The 23,773-nt window shown below is 54.0% G+C and overlaps 1 protein-coding gene and 1 long non-coding RNA gene across 11 annotated transcripts; one reads left to right on the forward strand and one right to left on the reverse strand.

Annotated features, from left to right (window-relative positions):
* Window positions 1-344: 344 nt before the first annotated feature.
* Window positions 345-8,172, reverse strand: LOC132508948 (uncharacterized). Of its 8 annotated transcripts, none has more exons than XR_009536840.1 (5): window positions 7,421-8,172; window positions 7,242-7,305; window positions 7,066-7,158; window positions 4,650-4,824; window positions 345-4,055 (listed from the first exon to the last, which is right to left on the reverse strand). It is a non-coding gene; the product is annotated as an uncharacterized LOC132508948 (long non-coding RNA). The 8 variants fall into 8 exon arrangements; XR_009536838.1 differs by having other exon boundaries at window positions 345-1,882; window positions 1,971-4,055; window positions 4,650-7,158; XR_009536842.1 differs by lacking the exon at window positions 7,066-7,158 and having other exon boundaries at window positions 4,650-4,778.
* LAMP1 (lysosomal associated membrane protein 1) lies at window positions 8,115-22,814 on the forward strand. 3 transcript variants are annotated; one of them, XM_060129446.1, is made up of 10 exons: window positions 8,115-8,176; window positions 8,335-8,492; window positions 14,324-14,445; window positions 16,290-16,506; window positions 16,620-16,778; window positions 20,080-20,264; window positions 20,807-20,929; window positions 21,458-21,524; window positions 21,598-21,768; window positions 22,446-22,814. In XM_060129446.1, exons 2-10 carry the CDS (start codon window positions 8,441-8,443, stop codon window positions 22,610-22,612), a joined length of 1,263 nt encoding a protein of 420 aa, XP_059985429.1. In that variant the 5' UTR covers window positions 8,115-8,176; window positions 8,335-8,440; the 3' UTR covers window positions 22,613-22,814. The 3 variants fall into 3 exon arrangements, with proteins under 3 accessions (XP_059985429.1, XP_059985431.1, XP_059985430.1); XM_060129448.1 differs by lacking the exon at window positions 8,115-8,176 and having other exon boundaries at window positions 21,950-22,580; XM_060129447.1 differs by lacking the exon at window positions 8,115-8,176 and having other exon boundaries at window positions 8,381-8,492; window positions 14,327-14,445.
* The last annotated feature ends 959 nt before the right edge of the window (window positions 22,815-23,773 follow it).

Genomic DNA, 23,773 nt, shown 5'->3' on the forward strand with positions numbered 1-23,773 from the left:
TGAGCCCTTCCAGTAAATTAACGGAGGCCGAGTCGGGGGCGGGGACAATCGGTTTGTAACAAGTCGGACAGAGGTTGTGGGTAACCTGGGGACCTGCCACTGGTGATTGACTGGCATCTGAAGGGTGGGGCTGAGCCCTTGACCTGGAGACCTCAGGTAGTGTCGGGACTGAGTTCCCTGGTAGGACAGCTGGCTGGAGCTGCAGCACCGTCTGGCGTCAGGGGCGCTGTGAGTGTGGCAGGTATCGGAGCGGAGACACAGGAGCCATGAGGCTTTTCCTAAGCAGCGTCACTTATACTGGGGGAGAGAGGCATCATCGAATAAAACACTGCAGCCAAATGATGTAATAACAGATACTATTAACAGTGTATTTATAGAGTTTGTAATAGCATGGGAAAATATTTGTTACAAGTGAAAAGAGGAGGATACAAAATGCAACAATAATTTTTTTAAAAAGCACAAATACATGGAAAAGAGCCTTTAAATATCACAATACATAGCTGGTTGACGTGAACATTGAATTTCCCCCTTTTGTTCCAATTTGCCTATCACAGCACCTGTTATCTTCACACAGTAAGACAGTAAACTCTTCAAAAGCAGCATAAGCTAGACTTCAATTAATTATAGTGTAAAACAAAGGACGTCCCCACCATCTGGTTCCCCGAGGATCAAGCCATGGGGCGCCGGGCGCACACAGCGCAGCCCGAGGGGAGCGCAGACCCAGGACGGAATGAGGCCTGGCGCTTTGGGAAAACAGGCCCTTCCAAGGTTACACTTTAGGAACAACATTTACAGACCGGATCTTTGCATCTTCCCACCCTCAGGAAAGCGCTAGAGTCATTCACGGGTACACCTGTCCCCATGACAGGCAGCGACCCTCCACGAGGCCCCCCTCCTTGGAGCGGCTCCCCAGAGCTGGATGAGGGGCTGTCCCCGAATCACGCGGAAACTCGGGGCTCACGTCGTGCGTCCTTTTCAGGGGACGACAGGGACACCACAAAGACATCACATCCCCACAGCTGACTGATAACCACCACGTGATCCCAGTAAAGATTCTTTCGGGGGCTTCCCTGGTGGTGCAGTGGTTGAGAGTCCGCCTGCCAATGCAGGGGACGCAAGTTCGTGACCCTGTCCGGGAAGATCCCACATGCCGCGGAGCGGCTGGGCCCGTGAGCCATGGCCACTGAGCCTGTGCGTCCGGAGCCTGTGTTCCGCAACGGGAGAGGCCACAACAGTGAGAGGCCCGCGTACCGCAAAAAAAAAAAAAAAAAAAAAAAAAAAAAGATTCTTTCAGTTTGGGACTCACAGAAGAGCTGCAGGGGCACCAGAGTCCCCTCCCCCGGTCTCCACACTTCCTGGGACATGAGCCCCTCTGGGAAGGAAAGCATGTACCATCTGCAACGAGGGTGGCCCTGCTCCGACGCTACTGGCTACGCCACGCGGTGGACAAGGACGTCACCAGTATTTCTGCAAATGCCCATCTCTGTCCTGGGAGCTGACCCTGGATCCTCAGGCCCCCACCTGGGACAGTCCCCTTGGTCCCTGTCTCCGTGACCTGGAGGCTTCTGAGGAGCAGGGTCAGCCGTCGCCAGCCGCCCCACCACCTGCTCCATACTCTCTGAGGACTGGCCTGGGGCACAGGTCACCAGGAAGGACAGGAGGGCACAGCGGTGTCACCAGGGACAGGGACCCTCACAGCTGAGGCAGGTGGCGTCTCCACTGCACAATGACTCCTTTTTTCTTTGTAGTTAAGAAAGAGCTATTTGGAGACGTCTCTGAGACCATACGGACGCCGTCTGCCCTTGAGCTTCGAGCACCGGTCCCCCGGGGCGCCGGCAGCGGTCGCAGCGGTCACTGCCCACGGCCCTCCGTGCTGGAGGCTCTGTGAGGAGGACATGCCCTGTGTTCCCTCACTTCTCAGCGACATTTACCCCACCCTTTGGATTCCGCCCCAATGCTGTCAGCATCACCTCCTCATCCAGCGCCCGGGGCTGCTGGCAGCTCAGGTTGGCACCTGCGTCCCCGAGGCCCCGGGTGGGCACCGCCTGGCTCCTTTCCCAGGGAGCGTCCTCAGGACCCTCACCTGCAGGGCTGTGCTTCTCGGCCCTCAGCGGGCACTCAGGAGACAGTCCGACGCGCGCAAACGCCCGGCTCTGTGGATTTCCGTGATTCTCCGTCGATCTGTGTTCTAAACACACATATGAGCTCCAGCTCACAGGGTCCCCTCTTCCCCCCGCGGCTTCTCGCTCCCACAGCAAGGAACCTGCCAGTTCTCATTATCTGCAAAATATCTCCTTATTTGTTCAACACCGGTAAACGTACAGCTTCAGAACCGCTAACCTACCCCAGGGAGAATGAGCTGACCAGCCAGAGGACAGTGTCCACACAGATCTCCGGTCCACACACGGAGTTCCTGGGGTTGGGGTGTGGCCACAGGACCACCAGGACAGTCACCTTTGTCACGGACTGCACCCCCACATCCTGCTTGGTAGCTTTAAAATTAACATGAAGTCCAGTCTTCGGGGTGCACGTTCCTATGGGTTTGGCAAACCTTCAAAGTCCCATCCCCACCCCCTCGTCACCGTCAGCCCAGACCCCCTCGGGCTGCCCCAGCCCCGCCAATCCCAACAGTTTTGCCCTTTCCAGAGTGTCCTGCACTTCCCAAGTGCCCGGAGGATCCCCGCCACCGCCTGCACGCAGCCTGGGGCAATGATGGCTACAGCTGCCGTGAACACTGCCAACCTAAGTCAGAATTTCTCTCGGGTGAACGTTAACTTTATCTTCAAAGACAACTTGATTGCAAAAGATCACATGGCCAAATAGACAACAACAGTCAGAAAAACCCTGAAGGAGAAAAGTGAGGGAGCTGGCCCCGCAGATACAGCACCTATAACTTCAAGAGTGGAGCTGGCCCCGCAGATACAGCACCTATAACTTCAAAAGAGTGGTGCTGGGGCAGCTCCAAAAATCAAGTCAAGTATGTTCTCACGTCAGCACAGGATGAGGTGGAATCTCAAATCAGTGCACAAAAGGGGAGCTTTCGATAAGTGGAAGGAGGATACCTAGAGACCTGCATGGGAAGGGTGACATGGACCCCTTCTCTGCCCTGCCCGTTGGCATCCTGAATCAGAGATACAAATGCAGAAATGAAACTACACATGCATTGGCAGAAGAGACAGAGTCTTCTAACCTAGGACTAGGAAGGACTTAAAACCCAAATGCTACGGAAGAGTGATCAATTCACCCACGTTTAAACAAAAGAACTTCCACAAAGACATGCCATAAGCAAACAAAATGATTCTAAAAATGATACACTGACTTTAAAAATGTGACTCGTATTGCAAATATCTCTATAATCTGATAGAAAGATGGGCAAAAAGGCAGGTGCCCCACTCATAAGGAAAATGCAAATGAAAACTGCAGGGACATAATTTCGTACAGGTCAGGGTCAGGCTGTGGGCACACAGGCTCTCTGCTGATGCATCGCTGGTGGGACAGCAACAGGGGCAGCCCACGTGGAGAGGAATATCACAGTTACTCACATCTAGGAGGCTGCACTACCAAGACCACACAATTTTAACCTGAAAATGATAATAACTACAAAGACTGAAGACATATCAACTATACAGAAATCCATGGTGACACAGCACTTTAACATCACATTTTTTAAAATGTGATGTTCACTTTGTTTTCTAATAAACTGGATTTTTTAGAGCAGCTTCAGGTTCATAGCAAAATTGAAAGTACAGAGTTCCCACAGCTCCTCTGCTACCTCCCCGCCACACATGGCCTCCCCCACCATCAGTGTCCGCACCAGGTGGGGTGCCGGTCACCGCTGAGGAACCCGCACCGACAGGTCATCACCCCCCAGAGCGCACGGCTCACGCGGGTGCGGCAGTTCACTTCTGGAAGCTGCTTCGGCACTGAGTTCTTACTCTGAAGCCAGACAAAAGGATCTCGAATCAGGCACGGATCCCAGCTTTCCTGTAGGGACGGTACTCTGGAGTAACCAACTGGTCCACGATGGAAAATTCTTCCTTACAGGTCTGCTCCAGCTGACAGCACAATAGGAAAGATAGAATTAGAAATTGCCAGGGACTTCCCTGGTGGTCCAGCGGTTAGGACTCTGCGCTTCCACTGTAGGGGCCTGGGTTCGACCCCTGGTCGGGGAACTAAGATCCTGCGTGCTGCGCAGCGTGGCCAAAAAAGCAAAGCAAAGATATCGCCAAGCCCGCTGGAGTACGGACCTACTGACTCACCAGGGATGTATGCGAAGCCGTGGGGTCAGAGGTCAAAGGCTGACAGGGACTCTGCAGTGGATGGGGCCACTGGGGCCACCCCAATGCGGCCCCACAGCCTGAAGAAAAGGGCAGAGTGCTTCTCAGGTCTCCATGCACACTAGTGGCCCGAGGCCCTGGCTGAAACGCAGGTTCTGATTCCGTGGGTCCACGGAGGGGCCCGAGGCTCTGCACTGCTAACCAGCCCCAGACGCAGCCAATGTTGCAGACCCGCACTCCACACTGCGTGGGGAGGGTCCAGCACCACGTGTGGAGCGTGGTACCTGGGGGAGATGAGCCTGATTCAATCAAGCCTCAATCAGACCACCCGGTTACCGGAGCAGAGGAAGACATGGCCGTTCAAGGACTCACCAGGTCAACCCAAAGTGTGGGTGTCCTACAGGACAAGTGGCCTCGTTTCCCCTTCCCCAACACAGGGACTTGAGACACGCCATCAAGGGCAGCGTGCAGACCTCGCCAGAGCCACAGGGAGCACACTGGCTGTAAAAAGGTGTTTTCTGGACAACTGGAGACATGTGAACATAAACTGGAAATTAGTTACTAAGGAATTCTTAGGTTTTGTTTTTATATTAGCTACAATAGTGGCATTCTGTTTATGTAAAAGATTTACATGAAAAATATAATGTCTGAGGTTTGTTTTATAACACTCAAGCCCCCAAACCAACCAAAACACAAAACAAGTGAGGGGGGAGGGAAAATGGTAAAAGTAACGGTACAACAGCACTCACTGGATTATCCTAATTTTATTCAAAATTTCCCTTTTAGAAATTTCATAAAACAAGCTTTAAAAATGACAGCACTATGCGACATTACTAGTTTTGCTTACCAAGTCTCAAGAAAAAGCGTAACTTAGAGCAAAAGAGGAAAAAAAGCACAGACTGCCTGCTAGTCCGTTCCTCTAGATTTCACCTTCCATCAGCCATCACTTATCTCCTTAGCTACTGAGCCCACACCCTCCTAGCGGCACGAGGTCATTTCACAGGTAAAAGGCCCCACCTTTCACCTGTGAACTCGCCCGCTCATTATTACCAAAGCAGGGTCCCCAGTCCCTGCTCAGCTCCGCAGAGGCCTCTCCACTCACTGCCCTCACTGCTTTGTTTTTAAAAGGCTTTAAAAAAGTCTCCAAAAGAATTCAGAAGGTGTGGAGTCCTTCACTGTGCTTGGTTTTCCCCATCTTTCCTTCAATCAGAATAGTTCAGATCCAGGACTTCCCTGGCGGTCCACTGGTTAGGACTCTGTGCTTCCATTGCAGGGGGCATGGGTTTGATCCCTGGTCAGGGAACTAAGATCCCACAAGCCGCGTGGCGCGGCCAAGAAGAAAAAAAAAAACAGATCAGACCCAGCCTTCATTAAGAATTCAAACAAAAAGAATACCAAACAAGAAAATCCCACCATATTACTTTTCTATACTCTATTAAAATGTAACTTCATAGAATTTTTGCTAAACCTTTCATTTTTCTGCTGTTTTTTTTACACCCTGTTCTTTTGCTCACACAAACTCCTTTTTGGTCTTTAAAAAGAGAAGATTTCAAACACAGCGTGTATTGGGCAGTTGGACACAGTAGAAATGTGCTCTGATGGGTCTAAGCAGAAAAATCCCCTGTTGAAAGGCCTCTGAGTAGCTCACAGAATTTCCAAAAGGAATGCAGAATGACGCTAGGGAAATAGCAGGCGCGAGGGGGCAGCAAGGGCCACGGCTGAAGACACTACAAACAACCCGGTGAAGACCCTTCACCACCGCCTGGAGAAATGCCACTTTGCTGCGGCTACAGCTGCCGTCACCAGCAAACACCACGTTCAGGGGCAACCGCTAGCTCCTGATCCAGTCTAATGGGCTGAACTTGGGCTGAGCTCGCACCTTAGCCGCTAGGAAGGCTGGGAAAGTGACCATCTGGTTTTTTCAACTTCTGCTGGGTGCTCTGTCTGCCAACCATATTCAGAGGGTAAGGCGTTCTCTCAACAGAGGAAGGGGCTTCCAAGGCTGAGAAGCACAAAATGTATAGGTCTTTTGTTTCCATACTCAAGATTTTTTGGTAGTTTCTCACCATCAGAAAGTTCAAGAGAAAAGGGAAATATTTCAGAATTTTCCAGTTACATCTGAACTGAACACTCTACTTCATAGGGACAGCTCAGGCTCAGATAATAACCTACTGTACAAACATCATGTTAACAACCTGCTGCTGATAAGGGACCTCACAGTGAAAGCATAGAGACCGCAGATCCAACACCTCCTCTTTCCCACGGCACACTTCAACAGACAGCACTTCTCTCAAATGGGATCCCGCTGAGACTCTTCCTCATTTGGAACAGCAACAAACAAAAAATCCAGAAAGATCCCTAAACACCTAAACAAGACATCAGCAAATCAACTCTGTAGTAACAGTAGATTTCTGCCCCAAAGAGCTGAACAACCTGTGGACTAAGAATGCTGCCTGCCATGTCAGTAAGGAAGGACACTGCAGCCATCAGTCATCAGTAACTGCAGCCACTCCCCACCCTGCAGCCTGAGAAGACTCACGAAGGAAACAAGGAATGCCTGCCATCACGGAGTCATCACACTGCAACTACCCCAGACGGTGAGCCCTGAGGGGACTCAGGATGAGAGAGCACAGGACGCTGGCCCCAGAGAGCTGAGGTGCAGATCAAAGGAATGATTTCAGTGAGCCCAGACTCTTGCATTTCTCCATACATAGAAAAGCACTAAATTCCTTAACTTGAGATACCTGGTTTTCCTTAATTAACGATAATCTTTTGACATTCCGACTACCTACCCTTTGTTGCAAAAACTCCTATATATCCTGGCTCCCCCCTCGGATTCTCGGGGTTGAGGTGACCCGGCTTGAAGTCCTAAGAACGATCCCTGAAAAAAACACAGCTCTCAACTTTCAGTCGACAAAACCCAACAAGCCTGGGGCTCCCTCGGCCTCTTTGCTTTCCTCTTACTTGAAATCCTTCAGTGTCACGACTTGTTCAGCTGATGGTATTAGAAGGTGGCGGGGAAGGGAAACTGGACAGGAAGAAAGAACAAGGAAGACAAAATCTACAAAAAGCAAACAAATGTAAGAACAACAACAAAAAAAGTCACAAAAATCAAAGCCTGTGACAGGTAGTAACCAACACACCTGCCCTGAAGGTGAACTGGAAGCACGTTTCCCCAGGGGGTGGGGTTGGAAGTGCTCAACGAAGCAGCAGGGCAGGGGGGCGTCACCGCTCTCTGCAAAGGGCCCGTGTGGCCAGAGCGCGGGCAGCAGTCGAGAAAGAGAAGAACCGGGCAGAGCCTAGAAGCAAATCAGGAACTGGGGAGTGAGTGAGAGGCACTTCAGGAAGGTTCTGGAAGCAGCGAGGCTGCGATTTCCTTCCCTGGGCAGCTTGGGGCCCTTCTGAACCTTCCGGGAAAGGCCGCCACTCCCCCACGGCCTCCAGGACGAGGTGACAGCCGGGAGCCACCGAACCCTCTGAAGCCCCTTCAATCAAGATTGTGTCTAGCTTTACATCCTGTGCCTTGTGTGTTTTTCCAGCACGAGGGGTAACACTCAGTACGCGTGTTCACATCCCCCTCCTTCCTGCCCCCCAGCCCGGATTCTCCACGGGCCCCGAGGCCGAGAGACGCGTTAGCATCAGCGTCCCTGCGGAAATGCCCTCTCGTCTCCCGTGGGGCGGCCGCCGTGGGCCTCCCACCCTCGGCCCGCGGTGGAGAGCCGCACGTCCGGTCCCAACCCCTCTTTTCATCCGGCAGCCCCAGGCGGGACCCAGAGGCCCCTCCAGGAGGTGACCAGCCGCACCCACCGCCCGCCTTCCGCTTCCGCCGGCCGGAGACCGGGCGGGGGTCGGAGGCGAGACCCGAGTCACGTGGCGTCGCGGTCACGTGTCAGCCCCAGGTAACGTGTGAGGCGGGAGCAGGTCGCACGCCTGAGCTCTCTCACTCTCGCGAGATGCACGGTGGTCACGTGACGGGACGGGGGGGAACGGGGCGGGGCGGGCGCGGCGCGGCATCACGTGACAAGGCGCCGCCGCTCGCGGGGTTTGTTTCGTGCAGCGGGCGCAACATCGGGACCAGCTACCATCACGCCGGCCGGGTCAGACCCCGGCCCGCCCGCCCCGGCCCAACCGCCCACGACCCCGCCCGGCTCCCGCTCGCGCCCATGGCGGCCCCCGGCGGCTCCCGGCGATGGCCGCTGCTCCTGCTGCTGTTCGGTGAGAGGCCGGGCTGGGGGCTGAGGGCTCAGGGGCTGCGGGGTGAGGGGTCGGGCAGGTGTGCGGCCTTGCGCGGGCCCAGAGGGATGTGGGGCGGCGTGAGGGGCGGGGGGCTGCTCGGGGGCCGGGAGCTGCGGGGCTGGGGTCGGGCCGGGCCCGGGGACTCCTGGCGAGTCGTCCCGCACCGGCCGAGGCGGCTGCGGGGGGAGGGGTCGGTCCAGGTGTCCAGAAGTGGACGACGGAGGGAGGGCCCTGCGCGGCCCTCGGGTCCCAGCCCTCGGGTTGTGGGGTCAGTCGGCAGTGACTTGGTGGTTTCTGAGCGGCGTGGTTCGCGCCCTTATTTGGGGGCACGGGTGGCCCCGGAGGGCTGCGTGCGGCTGCAGCCGGAGACGCGGGACCGCATGGGACTCGGCTTGCGCCCGACGCGGATGTCCGCGCAGGAGAATAAGGCGGGCGGCGACCCCGGCCTTGAGAGTTCGTCCTTCGGGCTTTTAACCTTCGCCCCCAGCAGCATGGCACAGAGCGCTGACGCGTGTGTTTATGTCGTTGTGAATTTTAATTACGTTATAATGACTTAAAGTTGCCCTTGAGAGTTTCGGGGAGCCCACAGTGGACAGAAGGAGCGGGGGGCTAGGCCTGGCCTCCCAAGGGTCGTCTCCATTTCTAGTGAGTCAGGAGCGCTGCCTCTGTGTGTGTGTGTGCGCGCGCGCGCGCGCGCGCGTGTGTGTGTGTGTGTGTGCGCGCGCTGGGCCCACGGAACTCGGGAGCTGCCCGTGGGCGCCGGTGTTTTATCCATTGAGGAATTTTGCTGTCATTTATCTGTCCTAAGGAGAAAGGGATTGTGCTGACTTAAACAAGAGTCACTGCGTGGTTTGATTTTTGTGGCTACTGGGAGCTCCCTCTGCGGCACTTTCTCACCTGGTCCCCATGATACGGGAAGATTAAAGTGCCAGGAACTGAAAAGAGGTACCGGAGCTCACTGGTGGGCGCTCCCTTGAGTTCAGCAGACACAGAAGCAGTCTCCCAAGTACCTGCCGAGAATTCTCGAAATACGTACTCTGAAGTTCTTTTATTGTGACAGAATGAATTTTGGTTTCAGGATTTTGTTTTGCCTGTTGCGTAAAATGAGTTCTTAGAGCTCCAGGACCCGCGCGGGGGCGTGCTCTTATCCCAGCCGCAGACCCGGAGCCTTGCTCTCCCCCGCAGGTGTCATGAGTTTTGAGAGGGCCTGCTGGGACAAGCCTTGTCGTGTCAGGGCGGCTCATTGTTCTTTATTAGAAGAGCTCGCGTGCATTAGAACTGTCACATTTTGTTTCATGTTTTAAAAACTCACCTGAATGAAGAGAAAAATCCATACTTCTCTACATTGATAGCTTGGAGTAAGCATGCAATTAGCTTTTTCTCTTTTTTTTTATGGCCATGCCACGAGGCTTGCAGGATCTTTGTTCCCCCGATCAGGGATTGAACCTGGGTCCCCAGCAGTGAAAGTGCGGAGTCCTAACCACTGGACAGCCAGGGAGTTCCCATAATTAGCTTTTTAATGTCCATTCCATCATATCTTTTAAGTTTTATGTTCAGTTAAAAATCCAACTTTTAAAAAGTTCTGTTAAGAGCCTGTATTTAGGTCTGTTTAAAATGTCTATTTTAATGCACAATTTCACCAAAAAGCATCTTTTCTAAAAATATTTCAAACTTCTGAGTCACAAATTCATCCTGCTTTGATAATTAGAAAGTAAAGTTTCCTTTGTGTTTTAATACTTGGTAGAAAGCATAGACAAGTGTGAACTGAAATTTCTTCATGCATATGATTAAGTATATTGCATAACAGAGCTCTTGACTGTTGCTGTCACCGGGATGACCTCCTTCCCCTTTCCGAATGAAGAACTGTTGCTTAGGAAGTTTGAAAAAATGTTGTATACCGATTAATGTTACCCTCGCTTGTGGGAGTTTGCCAGTTGCCCAGGTTGGCGACCTAATTTTTCACTAGATTTGAGGTCAGATGTTTTGGGTCCATAATTTTGAATTTATATTGTTAGATCCATCCCAGGCTGTATTAGTCCTTTCTCCTCTCTGCGTCCGGAAGACTTGACTGTGTGCATGTACAGCACATGCTTCTGCTGGAGCGTTGGTTCTGCTGTGTTGTGATTATTTTCACACCTGTGTCTTCCTTATGTTACAGCCTGCCTCGTGCCTCACATACAGTCAGTGCTCAGCACGTACAGGAAGAGATGTCCAGTGGTCCCTAACTGAATGTGCACATGAGCTGTTCAGAAGCGTACCTTCTGGTCTCTAGAGTCTGGGACTCCGTGTCTGGGATGGAGCCGTGGTCTTTCTTTTTTTCCTTTACATTTTTACAGGTGATTATGTATCACTGGTTAAGAAGAATAAAAATCCTGGCTTCAAGAAAATCGAGCCAAGAGAAATTAGAAAGTGATTTCTACTAAACGGTTCAGCAAAGAACGTATTGACTTGTTCCTCTAGGTGGCAGCTTCTCTCACATGCAAGTGAGTGTGTCGTAATTTGAAGCATATTCACTTGCTTACCAAGTGCTGGAGAGAAAGTGTGGTTCAGGTGTGGACCTCGCTGTGCCGCCGGCCCATGGCAAGCTCGGCGGGCACGTGCTGTGAGTCAGCAGAGCCAGTTCCAGATCTGGCTCTGCACCATCACTGGCTGTGTGACCTCGAGCACAGCAGTTAACTTTGTGCTTTGGACTCCACATCTGTGAAAGGAAATCGTCACAGTGTCCGCCTGTTAAAGTTGTCACCATAGTTTATAGTTACCTGCAAGGTGCGCTACAGGTGCTAGTTAAATGAAACGCTTATTTGACGGTTTGTGTCAGGTACCAAGGATTCAACAATAGATGAGGGCCGTGTGGCACTGAACACGTCAATAGTAACAGCTAACACTGAAAGCAGGCTGATGCCTTGTACCCAGCGCTCCCCTTGCTTTGGCTCCCTTGGTGCTCATTTCCGTCTCACAGGTCCTAAACCGAGGGGCGTGGTGCTCCCTCTGGGCCCGGGGTCACAGTCAGCCAGTGATGGAGTCTGTCGGAGACTGAGATCTCTCATCTCAGGCGGGCGTGCTCCCACAGCTGCACCTGTTTTAGAGACTGGAGTGTCTCCAGGTGGGAGTGTTTTGAAAGAATAAGCCACTCGTTCCTCTGCGGGACCCCTGGAGAGAGGTTGGCGTGAGTCTGGCGCCCGTGCCGAAGGGGAGCAGCTCCCGGTGGTGCGGGTTCTGGCTTTCGGGAGGGACACCCCTCAAATTACTGCACATATCCTAGCTAATTTGAGATGGGGGTTGTCTTTTATAGAGTTAAACACTAATTTCTGACTCTTAGCATGCGTGTTTCTCTTACCGTTTTTTGCTGTAATGCTCTTGTAGACGTTTTTCTCGTTACGTGTTTCTCTTACAGTGTTTTGCTGTAACGCTCTTGTAGACGGTTTTCTCGTGACCAAAATTGGCTCTGGTTTCTTGTTTTAATAGTGGAAAATTTGGGGGCCTCTAGTGCTGCCGATGCTGTTTGTTTTGTGTTTCTGGGGGTTTTTTGGCCACGCCTTTCGGCATGTGGGATCTTGGTTCCCCGACTAGGGATTGAACCTGCGCCCCCTGCAGTGGAAGCGCAGAGTCCTAACCACTGGACCGCCAGATAAGTCCTTGATGCTTATTTTAAGTTTGTTTTAGTAATACTAGTTTGTTGTCCTTTGAAAGCTCAGACCTTCAGCATGTTTACTAAATGAAAAAATTGAGAAGTTATTTATGAAGTGTTTTCTAGTGAAGTGCTTTGAGTCAGTAGAACGTTTTTTGGTGACTTAGGGACCTATTTTATAGGAGGGTGGCTTGGTAGGAGCTGGCCTGTGCGGGCCCTTGTGGGAGGTGGCTACCTGACCTGCGGTGCTGTGGCACGTGGGACAGCCTGCGGCTCCAGCGCCCGGGCCGTGGAGGGCAGCTCAGGCCTGGGGGCGCCCATGTGCACTGTGAGCTGGTCGTTGTCCGGTGTTTCTCTGGCCTCAGCGCCCAGGCTTTTGCTTCTGCTGCTGAACCTGCGTTTGCCTGGCTGGCATCTCTATAGCTCTTGTGTACTTACTCCATCACTCTCAGAGATATGTCTTTAAAAACCTTCACTGTAGGGCTTCCCTGGTGGCGCAGTGGTTAAGAATCCCCCTGCCAGTGCAGGGGACACAGGTTCGAGCCCTGGTCTGGGAAGATCCCACGTGCCGCGGAGCAACTAAGCCCGTGCGCCACAACTACTGAGCCCATGAGCCACAACCACTGAAACCCGCACGCCTAGAGCCTGTGCTCCGCAACAAGAGAAGCCACCGTGATGAGAAGCCCACGCACCACAACCAAGAGTAGCCCCCGCTCGCCGCAACTAGAGAAAGCCTGCGCGCAGCAACGAAGACCCAATGCAGCCAAAAAAATAAAAATTAATTAATTAATAAAGAAAAAAAACTTCACTGTTTTAAAAAATGAGTTGTGGGATTTTCTCTAGGTTTTTAAAAGGAACGTTCATTCATTGGAAATGACTTCAGTGGAATCTTGCCGCAGTATTCGGGGGGTGGGCGGAGGTTAAAATTTGCGAAGCACAACAGACAGCATTTTTCTTGTCTGCCCTAGTTTGCTTCGTTTGTAGCAGTTTGTCTTTATGAACACAGATTTTGGTATTTCCTTTACCTGAGGCTTACAGGAGGGTATGCAGGGTTTCTGTCTATACTGTTTGCTTTAGGCTTAATTAGTAGTTGCTCTGAAGGTTTTATTTGGTGACGGTCCCAAGGGTGAAGTGAACTGGGTTCACTGGAGTCATTTCACCACGTCAGCGACAGGGACTTGAGAATGGAAGCTAGTTGGCTGCCTCGGAGCCTGCTGCCTGGGTCACACGTACCCTTAGAGCCGTCAGAGCCAGAGGTGCCGCTGCTTGACGAGGGGCGTGCAGGGGTCTTAGCTGCAGAACCAGGAGGTGTGTTCCTGGGAGTGTGGCGGTGCCGGTGCTGGTGGGTGGCTGCTTGGCTTCAGGGTGGTCAGGACGCCTGCCCGTCTGTGAAGAACCCTGTGCTAAGGTGTGTGGCTGTCACTTACCTTCTCTGACTCAGATCGGAGTGCATTTGCTGCTAAGCTGCCTGCTCGGGGTTTCGGGCTGTGGCCCTGGGCCTGAGAACTAGCTCAGAGTGGTGGCCACTCCCAGGCTGGGGGACCTGTGACAGCTGCCTTCCGCCCCTTCCCTCAGGCGCTTGGCGGCTATACCTACAGAGGCGTAGTGGTGTCCTAAGGTCACACAGCCAGGTCCAGTGGAATTACTGTATTTTGAGGACCTTCTGGATACGGGCAAAGAGCTCTGGTCTTTGGGTCTGCGGCTTTTCTTGCCACGTCGCCAGTCCACGAGAGGCAAGAGCAGAGCCGACTCTTATTAAGTAGCGATTTGGGTCCACGGGGTTTCTGTAGAAGGTCAGCATTTAGTTTATGTTGAGTCCTGCCCTCAGGACTCCACCCCGCGTCCCCAAGATCCTCTGAGGAACGAGCGTGGGCAGCCTGGGCCCGGGGTGACTCAGAAATTGACCTGTGACTTCCCGGTACGTATTTTGAAGAAAAGCATTGAAGAGCTAATGACAGGTTGGCAAACTGATGGGATGGGTTTAGAGAGAACATTTTCAGACCAGTCTCCAGGAGGGACAGAAGCCCAGCTGAGCCCCACCTGCGGGACCTGTGTGTCTAGTTCTTCAGCGATTTAAGTAGTTTTAATAACAACTGTAATAATAACAACTGTATTGCCGCAGCTGTAGACAACCAAAATTTTCTAAAAGGTGTTTGGTCATTTCTGTCTTTCCTGGAGTTAGCAGGCCTCGTGCATGGTGTGTCAGCTGTGTTTGTGGTGAAAGATGGCAACGGGACAGCTTGTATCATGGCCGACTTCTCTGCTGCCTTCCTGACCAGCTATGACACCCAGAACGGTTCTAAGGTAGGAAACAGCAGGGCCCTTCATGCCTTGCTTGTGTGTGTGATCATTTAACCTGCCTTGACAGTCTTACACGTGTGTGTGTTTCTTGTATGTTATACAGTGCTGTGTCTCACATGCTGTTAGTGCCTGTGATAGTCTATGCATTTTATATACTGAGGATGCAGTCATATTATACGAACCATTTCATGCTCACTATTTTATTGTGAGCATTTTTCCAGTTTTCTTCTTGATTATCTTTTGTAATCACAACGTAGTACTTCATCATGTTAATCACGCTAATTTACTAACCCATCCCCTGTAACTAAGTTTTCTTATGTTCTTTTTATGCCTGGTGTACAGCTCTGTGAATATAGCTTTTTTGATCTGTTGAATCTGCTTTAGGTAAACTTACACTCCAAGAATCGTGTGGGAACAGGTGCTCAAGGTGCAGTGCCACTGTACTAGTTGGATTAGAATGTCCCTTTCGGTTTTGTTAGAACAGCTTTGCGCCTCTGCAGGATGAGAAAGCCTTTTGCATTTACCAGATCCCTAGCAAATAAACAGCATTTCTTTGTTAAGTCTTCCTCCGTGAATTACCTGTTAGTGGACTTCTCACTTTCTCTTTCCATTTAACATTTGTTCTTGTAAACATACTCTTATATTTTGTTTTCAGTGCTTTGTTGAAGCAGTGTTTTTCCTTACCCGTCTCCACATCCAAGGCACCATATCTGTTTTCCAGCACTTGGAGGGCAGTGGGGGCCCAGGGCCGCTGGGAGGATGAGTGGCTTCTTCAGAGCTTCTGGACACGCCGGCTGCCTGGCCTCCTCAGTTCATTGGCCCTGTCTTGATATAAATGTGGTCTCTATCGGAACAGGAGAAAGCAGGGAAAACTTCATTCCACGGAAATGTCTCCAATTGTAAAGATTTGTCCAAACACCTTTTATTTATTTTTAATTTTTTTTTTAATTATTTTTTTTAACGTGGACCATTTTTGAAGTCTTTATTGAATTTGTTACAATATTGCTTCTGTTTTATGTTTTGGTTTCTTGGCCACAAGGCATGTGGGATCTTAGCTTCCCAACCAGGGATTGAACCCGCACTCCCTGCATTGGAAGGCGAAGTCTTTAACCACTGGACCACCAGGGAAGTCCCCTAGGCACCTTTTATTCTAATTTCTACTTCACTTCTTTTTGTTTGGATTTTTTAAAACATTGTTTCATTATATACTAATCGCGTACACAAATGGGAACATGCGTTTGCTGTAATGTGCCTTCCCACTTCACACAGTGTGTCTTTGTCACAGGCGTGGTCTGTTCATCAGGACAGTGCTAGGACAGCTTCCCACGGGTCCTTCACCCAGTCCGGTTCATCGAGATGAGCTTTGGTGGTTTTGTAGTTGTTTGTTTTGCTTATAATAGTTAATTCAGACAATTCGGCAGTAAACTCCCTCTTCTCTTTGTTTAGAGAGACATATTCTTTAAGTACACTTTTCTGTGGCAAACATGAGGTAATGGCTTTTTTCAGATAAAAGTATCAGCTCATCCTGAAGCCCAGCGTGAATTATTTCACTTTTGAGATAACTGTAGTTTTACTACTCTTGTAAATGAAAATCATATTAATGAAGAACAGTTTTAAATTAGTGCATAATTAGGTCATCCTTGCCTTGCACTTGAGTTACTTTCTGGTCTATTACTTGACATGTAATACTGACTTTCATGGTTTTTGTTTTTATTGAAAATGAATGCATTAATAGTGACATCTGAGATGGAGCTGGGGTTGGGGCATGTGTCAGATCTTTGGTGTTTCTGAACCCCTTTAGTAGCCTACACCCTAATTGTGTTCCACTGTCATCATGTTTGTTCCAGAGCGTGACCTTTGAGCTGCCGGCCAGTGCAGAAGTATTAAATAGCAGCTCTTGTGGCAAAGGAGATGCTTCTGACTCCAGTCTCGTGATTGCTTTTGGAAGAGGCCATACGCTGACCCTCAATTTCACAAGAAATGCAACACGTTACAGTGTCCAGCTGATGCGTTTTGTTTATAACTTGTCAGATACAGGGATTTTCCCCGATTCGAGCTCCAAGGGTAAGAACCAATATGGACCAATTATGGGGTGGAAAAAACTGGGTTGGGGGAGTATCTAAAATTGCTTCTAAACACTTCCAGGAGTTAAAGATCGATTTTTTTTTTTCGTGTAGAAACCAAGACTGTGGAATCCGTAACCGACATCAAGGCAGACATAAATAAGAAGTACAGGTGTGTGAGCGGCAAGCAGATCAGCCTGCGCAACGTGACCGTCACGCTCCGCGACGCCACCATTCAGGCCTACCTCTCCAACGGCAGCTTCAGCAGGGAGGGTGAGGACCGCCCCGGCCCAGCCCCCTGGGTGCCCGGGGAGCCCTGCGCGTCCTCGGAGAGCTGCCCCTGCCCTCGGTCTTCAGAGAAGGTTACCCCTTTCGGTGAGGGTGGATTAAAACAGGCTAAAGGGGCAAAGCAGTTCAAACCCTCTCTCTTCCCTTGTTACAGAGCTAATGGGGTCAGGGTTGTAGGCTCTGCTTCAGCTCAAGCCACTGTCTCTACACAGAGACCTCACCTAACCTCAGTCCAGCTTGGGCAGGCCTGGGGCAGGGGTGGGAGCGACCAGGGGGGCCTTTCAGGGGTGCACCCACCAGACCCAGTGGTCTCGGGTGAGGTAGTCGACCACTTGTTTCCTCACCTGTGAAGTGAGGATGCTCACCTGTCTGCGGAGGGTGTGAGGACTCGCAGGAAGCTCCTGCCGAGTGCTCCTCTGGGTGCCGGCCGGAGTCTGTGGTAGAGGGTGTCGTTTTCTGACTGCAGTTCCCCACATCCTGCCCGGCAGCTCACTGTCATTTCCTTCGGGGGGGGAGGTGTCCCCACTGTCGTTCTCTGTGTTTAAGCCTTGCCCCGCGGCCTTCCCTGGTGGCTCGGAAGCAGCTGGGGTGCCTGCTGACCCCACGGCCCTCCGTGCGGCCAGCTGCAGCCCTGGGCTTGGGCAAGGGCCTCTGGGCTCTGTACAGCCAACAACTAAAAATGGTGTTTTTGCTTATAGATTAACGTTAAAAAATAACGTTTCACAACACATGAAAATGATGTAAAATTAAGTTTTGCTGATCAGAAGCGACACTTTATTGGGACACAGCCGTGACCACCCGCTCACCCGTTCCTGTGGCTGCTCTCTCACCCTCACGTGGCAGAGCCAGGTTGGGACGGGCGCTGCAGCCCCCGTGTCCGGCAGGAACGGATGCCAGCCCCGGGCCCGCCACAGGATTGACGTGTATTCATCTTCCCGTCTTTCATGTTTGATGTGTGGATTCTTGTCAGCTCTTCTGAGAGAGTTAGAAGTTCAAAACAGAAATTGCTTTTCAGTGAAGTTTATCACGTCTCACCTCCTGCCCAGCTTGGCCTTACTAACGGTTTCATTCCTTGGGAACCTTGAGTCTCACTCCCAGTCTAGCTCAGGTGCGGGCCGTGCTAGAACGTCTCTTTCCACTTGAAACTTCGTCAGTGCAACGTGCAGGTTTATCTGAGTATCTGCAGCTGCCGGGAGACCAGCAGGGGCCTTCAGGGTACACGAGCTTCTGAGAGCTGTGAGAAGGGCACTGGGAGGGCGCACAGCCCCGCCCCTCCCCCTCCTCCCCTGCCACCACCCCTGGGCTCCACGCCTCCCAGAGGCCTTCCCGGGGGAGCACGCACGTCCCCAAGTGATCCTCTCAGGTTGTGAGCCCTCTGTGGGAGGGACTTTGGTATCTGCCGTAGGTGTCAGGCTGGTTAACAGGTAGAAGGGAGAGGGCTGTCACCCACACACATTCTAAACTCCTGAGTTTTTCTGACTGGCGGTTAGTAAGAGCTTTGTGGAGACAGCAGGTCACACGTTACAATGGCTCAGTGGTCGGGTAGACAAGGACTTGGAGACTGGCCTGTTCTCTTCGTTTGTCTTAACGTGGTTTGTGCATTTAGTCATTTGTGTCCTGTGACAATTGATAAGTAACTGATAAAACTGCTTTTAAAAGCACCGGTGTCCCAACGTCTACCTGCAGCTTAGCTCCAGGAGGGAGGCAGCAGTGCCAGCCGGGGCCCCTGGGGCCAGGCATCTCGCGGGTGCTCACCCAGCCGAGCCCACCTCCCAGAGCTTGGGTTTTGTTTCCCTTTTTTGCCCTCTTTCTTCTCTAGAATAATGCACTTTCCTCTACAAGTTGTGTGAAGGCCGGCGGGGCAAGGTGACCCTCAGGGTGGGCTGAGTTACCCGTGTCCCGGTCCTCTGGGGTGGACGTGGAGTCCGCAGCTGGAAAGGAGTGCAAGCTGGACTTGAGCTTCTGCTGGTGGACGGGTTCCAGCCGCTTCCCGAGCGGCTCCCACCCTGGAGGTTTGGGCGGGCTTCCGTGGCTTGGCCTAGGAGACCGGTGGGAAGGGTCAGAGTTGGATGGAGATCGTGTATGACCGTTAGTGCTAAGCTTGCCCACTGTCCACGGAAACAAGGTGGTAAAAGGAAGAGCCTTGGGCTTCCCTGGTGGCGCAGTGGTTGAGAGTCCGCCTGCCGATGCAGGGGACACGGGTTCGTGCACCGGTCCGGGAGGATCCCACGTGCCGCGGAGCGGCTGGGCCCGTGGGCCATGGCCGCTGAGCCTGCGCGTCCGGAGCCTGTGCTCCGCAACGGGAGGCGCCACAGCAGTGAGAGGCCCGCGTACCGCAAAAAAAAGACAAAAAAAGGAAGAGCCTGGGTTGGGGGTGCCGGATGCCCTGGGGTTCAGGATGTTCGCTAACCTTCAGAGAAGGCGTGTCTGGCCCGTCAGCCCCTGTGGAACACGTACAGTTACTTTTCAGCTTTTGCCTTAGTCAGCTTTGACTTTGAATATAAATTTTTGTCGTAAGCAGTCATGGTGGGTCAGATTCTGAGGGACGGGGTCGTGTGCACACCCTCAGTGTGTCCTCCGGGGGCACCCTGTGCCCTCCCCTGTCGGACCTGTGTGGCCGGGGCCACCCCCATCTCCTGATTGTGTCTCTTGCCACTGGGCTCCCACTCACCCCCTCGCTGGGCCCTCCGCCCGCCCCGGGTGAGCGCCCACAGCAGTTGGCTGCCCCCGGGCATGGAGACTCGGCTCCGTCCTTGACCAGTAGGGCCGTCTGGTGCCCGTCCTTCCCGGGGCTGCTGTCAATTCTCCTGGGGGCACCACGCTGATGGTCCGGGCTGGCGATGGTGTGTGTGTCCAGTGTCCGTCCCCGCGGAGGCCAGGCACTTGGGGCCGCTCTGCTGCTGTCTCTGGGACCATTTCCAGCCCAGCGCCTGGCACAGGAGCTCGGAGAACATATATGTGAATTGTTGCCGTTGCAAGTGGCCTGGGTCCCCAAAGCACGGGATGGAGTTGAGGTTTTGTTCTGACCTTACGGGGGGAAGGTTTGTCCTGCAAGGGAGGGTGTCCTTGCGGACGAGGGACCAGGTCGAGCGTCGCTGAGGTGACCTGCTCCCGTCCAGGGTTCCAGAGCAGCGTTAGTTAGCCCGCGTCTGCCTGGAGGCCTGGAGGTTGTGTTCTGTGGGGCGGGGCCCCTTGAGAACGTCAGCTGGGGCCCAGGGTGGGCTTGGGGTCCAGGGTTCCGGGAGGTCCTGAGGCGGCGGCACGACTCACCCCACCGTCCCCACAGAGACACACTGCGAGCAAGACGGGCCCTCGCCGCCCACCCCGACGGCACCACCCCGGCCCTCGCCCACTCCGGCACCCGAGAGCCCCTCGGTGTCCAAGTACAACGTGAGTGGCACCAACGGGACCTGCCTGCTGGCCAGCATGGGACTGCAGCTGAACATCACCTACAGGACAAGGGGCAACACGGTAGGCCGGCCGGAGCCCTTCTCCCCGCCCTAAGCCTTGCGGACCGGGCGTCCCGGGGTGGGTCGCGGGTGCTGCGTGTCCTGAGCTGCTCAGCTGGACCCCCGTCCCACCTGGGCCACTGCGTGTGCAACGGCAGGGTTGAGTCTCCCAACCCAGGCTGTTGTGCGGCCCCAAAGCCTCAAGTGTGTTGCCACCACAGGACGGGTGTGCTGGCCTGGGAGGTGGTGGGATTTTCTTGGACGCTTTACTGCTCAGACACTTGGGTTGTCTTTCTACTCTTCCCTTGAGATGACGTTTCTCCCTGAGGGTGAGAGTCTGGGGATGGAGACGGGCCACCTGCTGCTGCGGGGACGTGAAAGCAGCCGGAAGTACCAGGAGGACCGTCTGGCATCCACACTCTGCCCGTGGGAACTTGCCATGTTTTCTTCTGGGTTTGGTTCACGTGAACGTGGCTTTGAAGCCGCTGCTTCGGGGCTGCCTGTGTCCCCTCAGGAGCGCAGGCCCGGGGGAGGGGAAGCCGACCTCTTGGCTCTTCTAACTAGACGGTGACCAGAGAGTTCAACATCGACCCCAACAAGACCACCTTCGGGGGGAGCTGTGCGGCCCAGCTGGTGACCCTGGAGCTCCACAGCGGGAACCTGCTCCTGGTGCTGCAGTTTGCGATGGTGAGGGCCCCCCGGCCTGCCTCCTGGACCCTCGGCCCCACCCGCGTCTGTCAGCAGACGCCTTGCGCTTATCCCGCAGACGGGGCAGGGGCGACCCGGGGCCTCAGGTGCTGTCCTCCGCCTGTCCTGGGGGCAGCGTCTCTGCGTCCTCTGCTCTTCATGCCTGCCTGGGAAGGGCTGCGTGTGCAGTTAGCAAAGGAGTAAGAGCCCCTGGTGGGTGTTTGTGGTACACTCTGCAGGTGAACTGCTAGGTTTCTCCTGATGAAGTTCAACTTTCCTAGGAAGTTAGATGTTGACTTTTCTGGAACGTAGCTCCTTCAGTCTGCATCTTATCAGAGTCTGATTCTGTAACAAGGTCTGTAAGGAGCTGATCAGGATTCATGTTCCCGAGACGACAGGCTGCCTTTTATGGGCTGGGCGCGCTGCAGTTTCCTTCTGAAGCTACGGGCGCGGGAGGCCACCTTTATCACCGGCCCCCCCACCTCCCCGGGCCTGACGGTGACCGTGTGATTGTCGCCTTCTCCCTAGAATGCAAGTTCCAGCCGGGTTTTCCTGCAGGGAGTCCAGCTTAATATGACTCTGCCCGATGCCAGAGGTAAGACCACACCCCCCCCCAGCCGGCATGCCTGTGCGGGTGCCCCAACGACTCACCCCTGCTGCCTTTGCAGAGCCCACCTTCTGGGCCACCAACAGCTCGCTGAGGGCGCTGCAGGCCGCCGCCGGGAACTCCTACAAGTGCAACGCCGAGGAGCGCGTGCAGGTCACCGAGGCGTTCTTCCTCAACATATTCAGAGTGTGGGTCCAGGCGTTCCACGTGGACGGGGACAGGTTTGGGCCTGGTGAGTAGGCGAGGGCGTGGTAGCTGACGGCTGGGGGACCCCTTTCAAGTCTGAGATGTTAGCGCCAGTTCCGCTGCCCGCGCCACCTGGCCTCTGCGCGCTCCAGCCCGCCTGCGGGTGTGCTCACGCCGCCCTCTGAACAGAGGGAGCGTGTGGGCAGCTGGGCCGTGTGTCTCCACAGTGGAGGAGTGCCAGTGGGACGCGCGCAGCATGCTGGTCCCCGTGGCCGTGGGCGGTGCCCTGGCAGCGCTGGTTCTCGTCGTCCTCATCGCCTACCTCATTGGCCGGAAGAGGAGCCACGCCGGCTACCAGACCATCTAGCCGGCCGGCCACCCGCGCCCGCCGCGGGCCAGCAGCAGCTGCGCAGCCTCGGGCCCTTCCCTGGGCTTAGGTTGCTGCCAAGGGGGCACCCTTCCTTGCAAACTGGTTTTCAAATCTGCTTCGTCCAGTGTGAAGCTCATCCGGCCACATTTACTATGCACAAAGAGTAACTATGGAAATGGCGGTGTTCATTTTGCTAACTGGGTTAAGTATTTTGCTGACTGGTTAAACGTTAATATTTACCAAAGTAGGACTCTAAGGGGGTGGGGGGTAAGAGCTTTTCTAGATGGGCACTGGCTCCGCTGTCACTCGGCTTTTTCAGAGTCCGGTGTTTGGTGTCTTCGCTCTTTACTCAGACGTAAGCCTTACAAAGGGAGTCTCTGGTCTTAATGCTTTGAGGAAGGCTGGCGGCTGGGAGCCTGACGCGAAGAGACGCGTAGGAACGAGGATCGCAGGGCAGGCGCCAGGGCTCGCGGCGCCGGGCCCGGGGCTCCCCACGCGCCGCCACTCAGCTGGCGCTTAAGACAGAACAGGGGGCGCCTACGTTCTCGTGAAGTGATTTTCCGTCTTCTGTTGGAGGTTGGGGTGATCCTCTGTCTGCACTGTGTACAGTAATCGTTTCACTCTGATTCATCGCTTGCAGCTCGGTGGGCTGTGTGCTGAGGACCGTCCCCTCCTGGGACGCGTTGCCGTAACGATGCTAATAAAATGTCTCTTTGTTTGTCTGTCTGGGCCTCATGCTTTTGTCAGCTCCCGGCGAGAGGTCGTGATGGGCGTGCGGCGGGCAGGGTGTGCCTGGGGGGCAACTTGAGGAAAGGCCAGTCTTCAGTGGCTCAGGGGACAGATCACCCTATGGGAGATAGGCCCTTACCTGTTCCCCGGGTCAGCGGCCACCGAGGGGGAGCTGGGGCCCCAGTTAGAAGAGACCCGCGCCCTCGGAGGACCCACAGGCCTTGCTGAGGCCGAGTACAGCCTGCCTGCGGGTGGCCCTGTGCGGCCTGTACTGTGCAGCCGTCCCTTGAGACCAGGCTCAGCGGAGCAGGGCCCGTGAGGGACGCTGAGGTGGGGTAGGACGCGGCCGCCCAGCAGCAGCCCAGCCGCAAGTGGCGTGAGCTGCGTCATCATCCCACATGTCCATCTCCGCTTTTCTGCGGTGTGGGTGGTACAGGCCTGAGCCTGGAGAGACCAGCAGCTGGCCCGTCCTGCAGGGTCACGTCTTGGCAGGCGTGGTGGGATTTGTAGCATCACACACAGTAGGAACACGTTAAGTTAAACCCAGCCCATGTGGAGGTGGTGCGTCTGCCTTCGTGGAGCCCCGGGCAGTGACGCCCCCCAGGCCCTAGCAGTGCTGCTGGTGAGCTCCCACGGAGGGGAACCCGTGGCGTGGTTCCTTCCAGGAAAAGCCCACCTGTCCCCATGTGTCCTGTGCAGGACAGCCTGCCCGGGCTGTGGGTTTCTCAGCCAGAGGAGGAGGCCGCAGAGGGAGGGAGGCGGGGCCAGGGTGGAGGTCCAGGGCCTCCAGCCCTGAGCGGAGGGGTTTCGCTGGGGGCATCTTCTCCCTCCAGGGGTCCGGGATGACGCAGCCCAGATCTGACTTGCAGGCCTTAAATCTCACACACGTGCATCTGGTTTATTCTTCACGTAACACGATAATTTTACAAAATCATTTGAAAAACTTACCTGC

The sequence above is a fragment of the Lagenorhynchus albirostris genome, chromosome 18 (assembly GCF_949774975.1).
Source record: "Lagenorhynchus albirostris chromosome 18, mLagAlb1.1, whole genome shotgun sequence".
NCBI classification, from domain to species: domain Eukaryota; kingdom Metazoa; phylum Chordata; class Mammalia; order Artiodactyla; family Delphinidae; genus Lagenorhynchus; species Lagenorhynchus albirostris.

Coding starts and splice junctions, on each gene's coding strand:
- LAMP1 (XM_060129446.1), top strand. CDS start 8,441: ATGGCGGCCCCCGGCGGCTCCCGGCGATGGCCGCTGCTCCTGCTGCTG. Junction 14,446..16,289: donor ACACCCAGAACGGTTCTAAG/GTAGGAAACAGC, acceptor TGTTTGTTCCAG/AGCGTGACCTTTGAGCTGCC. Junction 20,265..20,806: donor ACAGGACAAGGGGCAACACG/GTAGGCCGGCCG, acceptor TCTTCTAACTAG/ACGGTGACCAGAGAGTTCAA.